Below are 11,630 nucleotides of genomic sequence, written 5' to 3' on the forward strand. Positions count from 1 at the left end.
GTTTATGATTATGTATGTATGTATGTATGAGTGTTCTTTGTGACAATCTTTTGGTTAATGAAATAATACCACTACATCTATCTACTTGTGTTTCGATTACAATTGTTCATCCTGTTATTGATTGTTAATCGAATCGAACTCTCCACACCCGTCCAATATTATCGTTCAAGAGTGAATACATGTTGTTGATTCGATCCTAGCTCAGATCCGAGCTCCTCCGTTAATACCGACTATTCATGCTTCCGCATCGGGGCTCGGTTCTCACAGTTGGTATCAGAGCGGGTTACCGAATCATTCAGACTAACCGCTGAATTTGATTAAATTCGCTCTTGAATCCGCCATGGACGTTGAAGATTGTAGTTTGTTGAAGTTTTTGTGGGTTTTTGCATGGATTTGGATGAAGTTTGATGATTCGAAGATGATTCATGTGAGTTGATGTTTGAGTTGAGGATTAGTTCTGAGATTCAACATCGATTTCACGTTTATTTGTTCAGTTTCGTCCAGATCTACAGTTTTCAGTTCGTTTTAGGTCGAACTTGTTTATATTTGATGTCCTAGATTTGATTATGTGATGAAATTGTTGATAGATTGGTGATATAATGATGATTTTAAGACGGTTTAATGAACTTTAAACGGTCCATTTGTGTATCAAAGGTTTAATTTCGGATATAAGATTTTAGGGTTCATATGTTCAAACTGGGGGAAACGAGTTACATGTGTTCAAGATGATTGTTGTATTCACGATTACTTGGTGCTTACCCATGAACATTTTGCCTTAATTCATATTCATGACTAGAAGGGGCTGTAGCCGCGAGTGTCATGGGCAGTTAATTGGGGTTCGAGTTGATATTAGCTGCTGATATGATTGTTATATGTTCGAGCATACTACTGATATTTGAACTGTTGCTAAGCTGAACTGTAGTGATATTTCTGTCAATTCATATCCGGTACAAAGTGATATGCAGCTGGTACAGTTTGCAGATTCATGTCTCAAACGATTGATGCTGTTTTGGTTCTCTGATTCACAAACATTATTATAAACGAGCAGTTAATTTAGTTTCTGGTGCAGGGGCAGAATGGCAATTAACATGGGCTGCAAGTGTACTATAGCAATTTTGCTGCTAAAGCTGTTAGTTGCATAATGTTGTGTTCAAGTACTCATTTGCCGGCTGAATTTATATGTCACCGACAGTTAAGAGCAGAATAGATAATCAGCTGCTGATATGAATTTAAGTGATCAAGTTGTTGCTGCTGCAAAAGTGCAGCAAGGGCAATTAAGTAGTTAAGTTGCTGATATGAACTTCGAAAAGGTACAAGCATTGTTGCTGATATGATAATGCTTTAAACAATTGCTGTAGCTGAATTATTTGCACGAGTTGGTTTTGTGTGGCTACAACTTAAATTCTGATGAATTATTCCTGAACAATTATGTTAGTTTACTGTTGTTGCTGCACTATTTAGACAAGGGCTGTTTGGTAAATTTGCAACTAATTTCAAGGGTATTTTGGTACATTTCGCTGCTGATTCGTACTGAGTTTAAACAGCTGCAGCTGCTGATATGAATGTGGCAGGGGTAAAATGGTCAGGTTGTAGCTGCTGCACTATTTAACGAACAATTAAAATGAGTTTTATACTGGGGTATTTTGGGCTGTTTGCTGCTGATATAATATGATGTAAACGAACAATTGTTGCTGAAATTTGCTGTTAACGGGCCATTATTGCTGATTAAAACGTGTCGTTAATGAGCTGATTACTTGCTGAACAAACGTGCTGTTAATGAGCAGATTATTTGCTGGAAAATGTGCTGAATTTGCTGTTAAAACATGCCAAAATTGCTGTTAAAAGTGTTGTTAACGGGCCAAAATTGCTGATTAAAACATGCTGTTAACGAGCTGATTGTTTGCTGATTATAAAGTGCTGTTAATGAGATGTTGATGCTGCTGATTTTAGTGCTGAAATGCTGATTTTAGTGCTGATGTTGCTGATTTTGGTGCTGAAAATGCTTACCTTAGTGCTGAAATTGATGATTTTGAAGCTGAAACGAGTAGTATGCGTGCAGAAAAAGTTAAGTCTTTACCTCAAGCATATAATCCTTTATCGAGTACATCTTGTTTTTATTTGAGCATATTACTTCTCGAGCACACTTTTGTTTTGTCATGAACAATTAGAATTTAATATTCTAAGCATATATGCTCGAAAGGAGTAATCTTAAGTTTGTGTCTCAAGCACACCTTGCTCATGAGAGAAAACATTAATGATCACTCACTAAGCATATCTTTTTACCCTCGAGCACACCTCTACTCAAGAGCATATCTTTATTTGGGCATGCTCGAGAAGGGACTTAAAGGAAATATGTGTGCTCGGAAACAAAAGTTTGTGTATGTGAAATATTTCAAGTGTTGGAAGATTTTTGGGACATGACTGATGCAGTTGACTTTCTAAAGTCAAACGGGCCAAGATGGAGAAAAGACTAATATTGGCTTACCCGTTGACTTTTTGACCATGTGCTCTTAACGAAAAATGTTTGCCCAAGTATGAGCGACCGTTTGGAAGTAATTTTCTGGTCAACTCGGCTTTTGACCGTGTCGGGTCAACGAGGGGCATTTTGGTCATTTTTAAAGACTTTTTGAGCAAAAATTGGGCAAAATTCACCAAAACTTCACGACTTCAACAAGGTGCTTACAAGATCAAGATGGTTGATTTTTCCGGATCATTTCATGAGTTGACCAAGTCAAATGTCAACTATCAACCACAAAGGTATCATTTTATTTCATTTATTTTGAATTTCATCAACAATTCTTGATAGGGATGGTCAAGATTGTTAGAATTGAAGAGTTTTATGTTTTCACCCGCACTTGATTTGAAGACACATTCATTAAAGACAATTACAACGAAATTGGGGGAGTAAAAATTCAAATCTGTTTCTTCCCTTGTAAAAATTCAAATCTTGACCATCCCTTGTAAAAATTCAACTATCAACCACAAAGGTATCATTTTATTTAATTTATTTTGAATTTCATCAACAATTCTTGATAGGGATGGTCAAGATTGTTGGAATTAAAGAGTTTTATGTTTTCACCCGCACTTGATTTGAAGATACGTTCGTTAAAGACAATTGCAACGAAATTGGGGGAGTAAAAATTCTTGAATTTCATTGCAAATTGCTTGCTTCAAATCAAGTGAAAAGACTCAAGTTAAGGAAAAGTTGATCAAGATCAATAATCCAAGATTCTTTAGAGATGTTTGTTGTTTGAGCATCGATATGTTTACCCGAAAGGTATCCTATCTGTTGCACGAGCACAACGGACAAGTCTTTCATGAAGTATTACGAGCACAAGGAAATGTTTCTGTTGTTTGAGCATCGATATGTTTACTTGAAAGGTATCTTATCTATTGCACGAGCACAGTAGACAAGTCCTGAACTTTAATGAAGTCCTTCGAGCACAACGGAATGACTGCTGTTCGAGCATCGATATGTTTACCCAAAAGGTATCTTATCTATTGCTCGAGCATGAGTCTTCAGATTTCCTAGTACGGTTTGAAGATGATTTACAAGGGAAGAAACAGATTTGAAGAATGGAAGATTATTTGATGATCACATTGAGTTTATTTCTTTTTGTGATGACCTTGTTACTTGAAGTTGATCTTTGGAGCTCAAAGCCTCGTTCATATGCCCATACAACTATTTCCAAAAGTGATATAAGAGTGATAAATTGAAATAAACAATGGGAGAAGCTTAACGTGAGGGGGAGAATTTCAACGAAAGACAATGGTTTTTGAGGTGATCATGAAAGAAATTCGATGGCATCGGTCTAAGGGGGAGATTGTTGGGACTTATATTTTGGACCGACGCATCGAATTATTATTGTTATGGGTGAAAAATATATTTATATTATTGGTCTTATCCAAGAGGCGGATGGAGTGAAGACCAAGGCACAAGACCACTATAAATAGACGATTAGGTCATGTGTTTCATTGTGTGTGTGTGTTTGTATTGAGAGTTTCCACCTAGGGAAAAGCTCTCCCCGGGTGGCGAGCGTTTAATGTATGTATGTATGTATGAGTGTTCTTTGTGACAATCTTTTGGTTAATGAAATCATACCACTACATCTATCTATTTATGTTTCGATTACAATTGTTCATCCTGTTATTGATTGTTAATCGAATCGAACTTCCCACACCCGTCCAATATTATCATTCAAGAGTGAATACATGTTGTTGATTCGATCCTAGCTCAGATCTGAGCTCCTCCGTTAATACTGACTATTTAAGCTACCGCACCGGGGCTCGGTTCTCACAATTGCTAATAAAATATGTATTAAAATCCCTTTATCTAAATTATTGTTTAAATTTCATCAATCCCGATAGTTAGATTTTGTTTATTTTCAATTATATTTCAAGAAGTTCGGTTGATTCGATTTCGTTATTGTGCTTTCGGCTTTATTACAAGTGTACCTCTGATTTCAAGTTGAGTTCCTCACACCCCCCTTTTTAACGCTTTCACTTTTGGGGGTAGCATATATATCCTATTAAACACAAATCGATTTTATACTCAGCTATTAAACTGCAATTCATACCGTGGACTTGTGTGTTATATGTGCTTCTTAATTATGTGCTCAGCAAGTGGTTGCCTCAATAAGTATGATCATACGCCCCCCTTTGCATTCAGGACAATTTTGTTATGAGTGGAAAAGGGACCCCCGATCCGAGTACGTTGGCTGTTGCCAACTGGAAAGGACATTGCATGCGAAGTAGTTTAATTATCACAAGTTTCATGGAATTGCAAGGTTTTTATGTATTTATTCAAACTTGTGGGAACTCACCAACTATTAAGTTAGTTGACCGTATTTTATATATATGTTACAGGTACAAACATTAGAGGATGATACTTGGAGAAGACACTAGACTTAGGTTATTGAAACAAATGGACAAAATGTTTAGTTGTATGTATATTTTTCTTGTTTACAAGCTTGTGTATACGATGGTTAAACCAATTAATGACAATATTATCACTTAATAGTGTCACATGTGTTTTGAACAATCTGTATGTCACACTCGGGCGTTTCCGCTTTAGCCGGGGTGTTACAGCTAAGGAGTATACTGGTATGATAGGAGCAATTATTCGTAAAGGATTATGGGCGGGTGTACTCAATGCGGCAGATGCAGATATACTTGGGCATGAATAAAGCAGTAAACCAAGGGGGAGATTGTTGGGACAAAGATTATGGTTTATGCTTTGTAGTAGTGGGCTTAATTGGGCTTTTGTATGTAAACCGAGATCATTTGATCTCTGTGGACTTTAGTTTGTTCTGGGCCTAGTTGGTAGTCTATATATAGGACATGCGTTTACTATTGTAGGGTTGTTCATTCAAGTTTATCTTTCATCCGTGTAAGTTTGTTAAGGGCTTAAGCACCCGACATATCAATATACGTGTGTTTTGAAGCTTATTCTTCGTGTTTGTTTGTGTTTATGTTGGTCTTATAGAATCGGCTTGGTGATTAGTTTCCGCCTAATCATTGAGCTACTTGATATCACATTGAAAGATCCTTTCTCGGGACTTACAGGGACATTGAACTCAGTAAGTAGCCTAGTAAACCATGCAAGTTCGGCCGTAACACAGCATAACGATCGGTATTCAGCTTCAGCACAACATAAAGAAACAGTGGGTTATTTCTTAGATTTCCAAGAAATTGGAGAACCACCAAGTGAAATATAAAACCCACTAACCGATCCCACCCAATCCAAATCACAAAAGGCTTGTAAGTCAAAGGAAGGATTATTGTTGAAAAATAATCCTTGAGATAATGTCCCCTTGACATAAGAAATAATGTGAAGGGCAGCATTCTAATGAGGTAGCCTTGTATCTTGCATGAATTGACTTAAAAACTGAACAACAAAAGTAATATCAGGTCTTGTGTGAGTAAGATAATTGAGTTTACCAACAAGTTTCCTATATTGTAAAAGGTTCAGGAATAGCAAGACCCTCATGAGCTTTCAGCTGTAAATGATGAGGTAATTGAGAATTGGTGATGGAAAGATTGGAAGTATCAAATTCAGAAAGCATGTCTTTAGCAAACTTGCGTTGCCACATGATAACACCCTTAGTGGTATAAAGAACCTCCATTCCCAATAAATAATTGAGTTTTCCCAGATCTTTAATCTTGAAAGAAGAATCCAGAGGTTTTGAGATTATTGATCTCTTCCAAATTATTCCCAGTAACCAAAATTTCGTCAACATATACAGCGACATAAATAACTGATGATCCCATAGATTTGGAAAACAAAGAGTGATCATTCTAGGAACTCATATACCCTCTTGACCGCAAAGCAGATGATAATTTTCCCTACCATGGTCGAGAAGCTTGTTTTAAACCATATAAAGATTTTTGAAGTTTAAGCACTTGATGATTAGGGAGCTGCGTACCATTGGTGGTAGCATATAGATGTCTTCATCTAAATCCCCATGAAGAAAAGCATTGTTAACATCAAGTTGAAAATGAGGCCAACTTTGCTTGGTATAAACATCAACAAGACTTCGAATGGTGGTCATTTTGATAACAGGAGAAAAAGTCTCAGTATAATCACTCCCTTCCTTTTGAGTATATGCTCAACCGTGCCATCTGCTCTGTTTTTAACTTTAAACACCCATTTGCTTTTAATAGCCTTCTCTGCATCAACAACAGCCCAAGTATTAGTATTTTCAACAACCTGAAACTCTACCTTCATGGCATCATTCCATGCAGGAATAGTTGCAGCCGCTTTATACGAAGTAGGCTCATGTAAATCAGAAATTGCTATAGTGAGAGATTGACTGGAATGAAGAAGCTGAAAGGAAGAAATTTTAGAATATTTGCAAGACATTATACCTCGGAAAGAATGCTCTGACACCATGTAATCATAAAAAATGATGACACGAAAGGAAAATAGAAATGAAGAAGAGATAGAATTTTATTACTCCAGAATCTGAAATATTCCAACACAATGAAATAAACAAACTATATGTATACTAGAACATATGCGGCGCATATGTTGATATCACAACATATGCACTCACAGATCCAAATGCATGATTCAATCCAATGTTTTCACCGTAAATGTGCGTAACGTGTTTACGGTGCTAATCAGTGAACGAAAATGAATAAATGATGTAAATACAAACTCGTTGAAGCTCTATTGATAATTCGAAAGAGTTTTGTTACAATTGGTTTCAAAATGGATAAGAAAATGAGTGTTTTATCTACCTACCCTTACAAAATGAAACTATATACAGCTAGGCTTGCCATATGATTCATATCCCATGTCTTATACGCCTCATATGCTTATTATTAAGCAAATAGATTAATCGTAAGCAAATGGAGATCCATATGCTTAATAGTAAGCATATGAGTATCCATACGCTTGTTATTAAGCATATGGACCATGTAAATAGCACATTTGTGACAATACAAAAAGTAAGCGACTCGTAGGTACAACTCTCAGCACTTGTTACATTTAATGTACAACCCCCCCGCTGCTTTCAGTTGGACTTCTCATGTGTCTATATACAGGTATTGGATATAAGAAATGCACTAACATGAGGTTAGAGGAGTAGTTGGCAGCTTTATAGAAAAAATGGTACTTTATTAATCGCTCGAAGACCGAGGATCTCCATAGTGACTTTAGTGGGGAAAACAACGATGAGGAGGTCCAGATCACCATAGAATACCAAGTGGTTCTATAGGCAACGAAGTTCAAGTATTTGGGATAGTGTATCTAGTGTGATGGGGAAATATATAGTGATGTGGCCCACCATGTCCAAGTAGGATGGAGTAAATGGAGGGCGGCTACCGGAGTTTGTGCGAGAGAAGATTCCTAACTACTAACTAATTTTAGGGAAAATTTTATAGTGTCGTAGTTAGACCTGGGATTTTATATGGAACAGATTGATGGGCCATCAAGAAGTCACATGTGCGTAAGCTGGAGGTAGCAGAGATGAATATGCTAAAGTGGATGTGTGGGCACACAAGATCGGACCGAATAAGAAGTGATGTTTTTTTAGATAGATTTGGGGGTTTAACATATCAGATAATATAAGGGAGGAGAGATTGAGATGGTTTGCACATGTGAATAGAAGATAGAGGATGACTCTTATTACATTCACAGAAACTATTACTATAGAGGGGAGGAGGGATAGATGACGACCCAAATTATCTTGGGATGAGATGATTAACCATGATTTGCTAGACCTGCATCTCTCCGATGACATGGTGAGGATATGAATTCTTGAAGACGTAAGATTAAGGATAAAGACTTTTAGAAAGAATGTAAAGTCTTTGGTTTGAAATATGTCTGAAGGGATTTTCTTTACCTCATTTTTAGTGCTAAATTATCTATTATTATAATATTTTATTCTTAAATTTGTATTTTGTAATTAATATCTTATTACTTATTATTAATATCACTATTTTTTATTTTATCTATTTATTATTATGAGAAATTTAATTATTACTAACATTTCATATTTATTTATTAATTTATTATACTTATCTGTTTTTTTTTATCGTTTAGAGCTTTAGTGTTGAACATGGTGTTTCTTCACTTGACATGACGCATATGGATTTTAGAGCCAAGGGCCTCTCTAGAAGCGGCCTCTCTATTCTTTGGGATAGAGGTATGGTTTGCCTACCTCTCACCTCTATTGGACCCTACTAACGGTTTGCCTAAGTTTTCACCGTAATCATGCGGAATGCGTTTATGATGCTAATCGGCGAACGAAAATGAATAACTGGTGTAGATACAAACTCGTTGACGCTCTATTGATAATTCGATAGAGTTTTGATACAATTGGTTAAAAATGGATAAGCAAATGAGCGTTTTATCTACATGTGCTTACAAAATGAAACTATATACAGCTATGCTTTCCATACACTTCGTATCCCATGTCCTGTACGCCTCATATGCTTGTTATTAAGCAACTGGATTAATAGTAAGCAAATAGGCACTCATATGCTTAATAGTAAGCATATGAGTATACATATTCTTGTTATTAAGCATATGGACCCTATAAACATCATATTTGTCATAATACAAAGAGTAAGCGACTCGTCGGTACTACTCTCAGTGCTTGTTACATTTATTGTACAAAAATACTCCTTCTTGACAATTGTTGGAGTTCGTTAATCTTTAGTCTTTGTCGCTATCAGTTGGTCTTTCAGTTGGACTTCTCATGTGCCTTTATACAGGTAATGACATATAAGAAATGCACTAACATGAGGTTAGAGGAGTGGTGGGCAGATTTATAAAGAAAATGTTTTAGTATTAGTCTTTCTAAGACCAAGGATCTCCATAGTGACTTTTGTTGAGAAAACAATGACAAGGAGGTCCATATCACCGTGGAATACCAAGTGGTTCTACAGGCAACGAAGTTCAAGTATTTAGGACAGTTTGTCCAGTGTGATGGGGAAATAGATAGTGACGTGGCCCACCGTGTCCAAGTAGGATGGAGTAAACGGAAGGCGACTGCAGCCTTTTGTGCGACAGAAGATTCCTAACTACTAACTAATTTAAAAGGAAAATTTATGGGGTCGCAGTTAGACCTGAGATGCTATATGGAACAGATTGATGGGCCAACTAGAAGTCACATGTGCGTAAGCTAGAGGTAGTAGAGATGAATATGCAATAGTGGATGTGTAGGCACACAAGGTTGGACCAAATTAGAAATGATGTTTTTTGGGAGAGATTAAGGGTGGTTAACATATCAGATAATATAAGAGAGGGAAGATTGAGATGGTTTGCACATGTGAAGAGAAGGCAGACGAAGACTCTTGTTACATTTGTAGAAACTATTACTATAAAGGGGAGGAGGGTAGATGACGGCCCAAATTATCTTGGATGAGATGATTAAGCATGATTTTCTAGACCCGCGTATCTCCGAGGACATGGTTGAGGATATTAATTCTTGCAGAAGTAGGGTTAAGGATAAGGACTTTTAGAAAGAATGTAGGGTCTGTGGTTTGAAATATGTCTGAAGGGATTTTCTTTATCTAATTTTTAGTGCTAAATTATATATTATTGTAATACTTATTCATAATTTTTATTTTGTAATTGATATCTTATTATTCATTTTTAATATCAGTATTTTTATTTATCTATTTATTCTTATGAGTAATTTAATTATTACTAATATTTCCTATTTATTTATTAATTTATTATATTTATATGTTTTTTTATTGTTTAGAGGTTTAGTGTTGAACTTGGTGTTTCTTTTACTTAGCCTTATGCATATGGATTTTGGAGCCAAGGGTCTCTCTATTCTTTGGGATAGAGGTACAGTTTGCCTACATCTCACCATCCCTGGACCCTACTAATGATGTGCATAAGTTTTCAACATAAGCGTGCGGAATGCGTTTACGGTGCTATTCGGTGAACGAAAATGAATAACTGATGTAAATACAAACTCGTTGAAGTTCTATTGATAATTCCACAGAGTTTTGTTACAACTGATTACAAAATTGATAAGCAAATGAGCGTTTTATTTACATACGCTTACAATATGAAATTACAACTGCTAGGCTTGCCACACGCTTCATATCCCATGTCCTATATGCCCCATATGCTTGTTATTAAGCATATGGACCCTGTAAACAACATATTTGTCATAATACAAATAGTAAGTGACTCGTTGATACAACTCTCAGCATTTTTACATTTAGTGTGCTACAAAACTCCTCCTTGACAACTGTTGTACTACGTTAAGCTTTAGCCTTTGTTGCTTTCGGAGTTTCAGTTGGTCTTTCAGCTGGACTTCTCATGCGCCTTTATACAGGTAATGACATACAGGAAATGCACTAACATGAGGTTAGAGGAGTGGTGGGCAGTTTATAGAGAAAATTTTTTAGTATTAGTCGCTCTAACACCGAGGATCTCCATAGTGACTTTAGTAGGGAAAAACGACGAGGAGGTCTATATCACCATCGAATACCAAGTGGTTCTATAGGCAACGAAGTTCATGTATATAGGATTGTTTGTCCAGTGTGATGAGGAAGTAGATAGTGATGTAGCCCACTATGTTCGAAAAGGATAGCGTAAATGGAGGGCAGCTATAGGAGTTTGTGCGGCAGAATATTCCCTAACTACTAACTAATTTAAAGGGAAAATTTTATAGGGTTGGAATTAGACCTGCGATGTTATATTGAACAGATTGATGTGCCATCATGAAGTCACATGTGCGTAAGCTAGAGGCAGCAGAGATGAAAAATGCTAAGGTGAATGTGTGAGGACACAAGGTCGAATAAGAAATGATGTTTTTTGGAAGAGATTATGGGTGGTTATCATATTAGATAACATAAGAGATGAAGATTGAGATGGTTTGCACATGTGAAGAGAAGACAGACGATGAGTCTTGTTACATTCATAGAAACTATTATTATAAAGGGGAGGAGGGGTAGATGACAACCCAAATTGACTTGGGATGAGATGATTAGGCATGATTTGCTAGACCTGCATCTCTCAGAGGACATGGTTGAGGATATGAATTCTTGGAGACTTAGGACTAAGGATAAGGACTTTTAGAAAGAATGTAAAGTCTTTGGCTTGAAATATGTCTTAGGGCACCCACATCCTTACCCCTATATTCAAATTTAAAATTACA

The 11,630-nt window shown here is 36.4% G+C and overlaps 1 protein-coding gene across 1 annotated transcript; it reads right to left on the reverse strand.

Annotated features, from left to right (window-relative positions):
- Nucleotides 1–5,951: 5,951 nt before the first annotated feature.
- Nucleotides 5,952–6,551, reverse strand: LOC143559552 (uncharacterized). Its single transcript, XM_077048088.1, has 2 exons — nt 6,426–6,551; nt 5,952–6,200 (listed from the first exon to the last, which is right to left on the reverse strand). Exons 1-2 carry the CDS (start codon nt 6,549–6,551, stop codon nt 5,952–5,954), a joined length of 375 nt encoding a protein of 124 aa, XP_076904203.1.
- Nucleotides 6,552–11,630: the final 5,079 nt, after the last annotated feature.

This window comes from Bidens hawaiensis, unplaced genomic scaffold (assembly GCF_021521415.1).
Source record: "Bidens hawaiensis isolate Kalapana, Puna unplaced genomic scaffold, B.hawaiensis_p1.1 tig00019934_1, whole genome shotgun sequence".
Classification (NCBI taxonomy): domain Eukaryota; kingdom Viridiplantae; phylum Streptophyta; class Magnoliopsida; order Asterales; family Asteraceae; genus Bidens; species Bidens hawaiensis.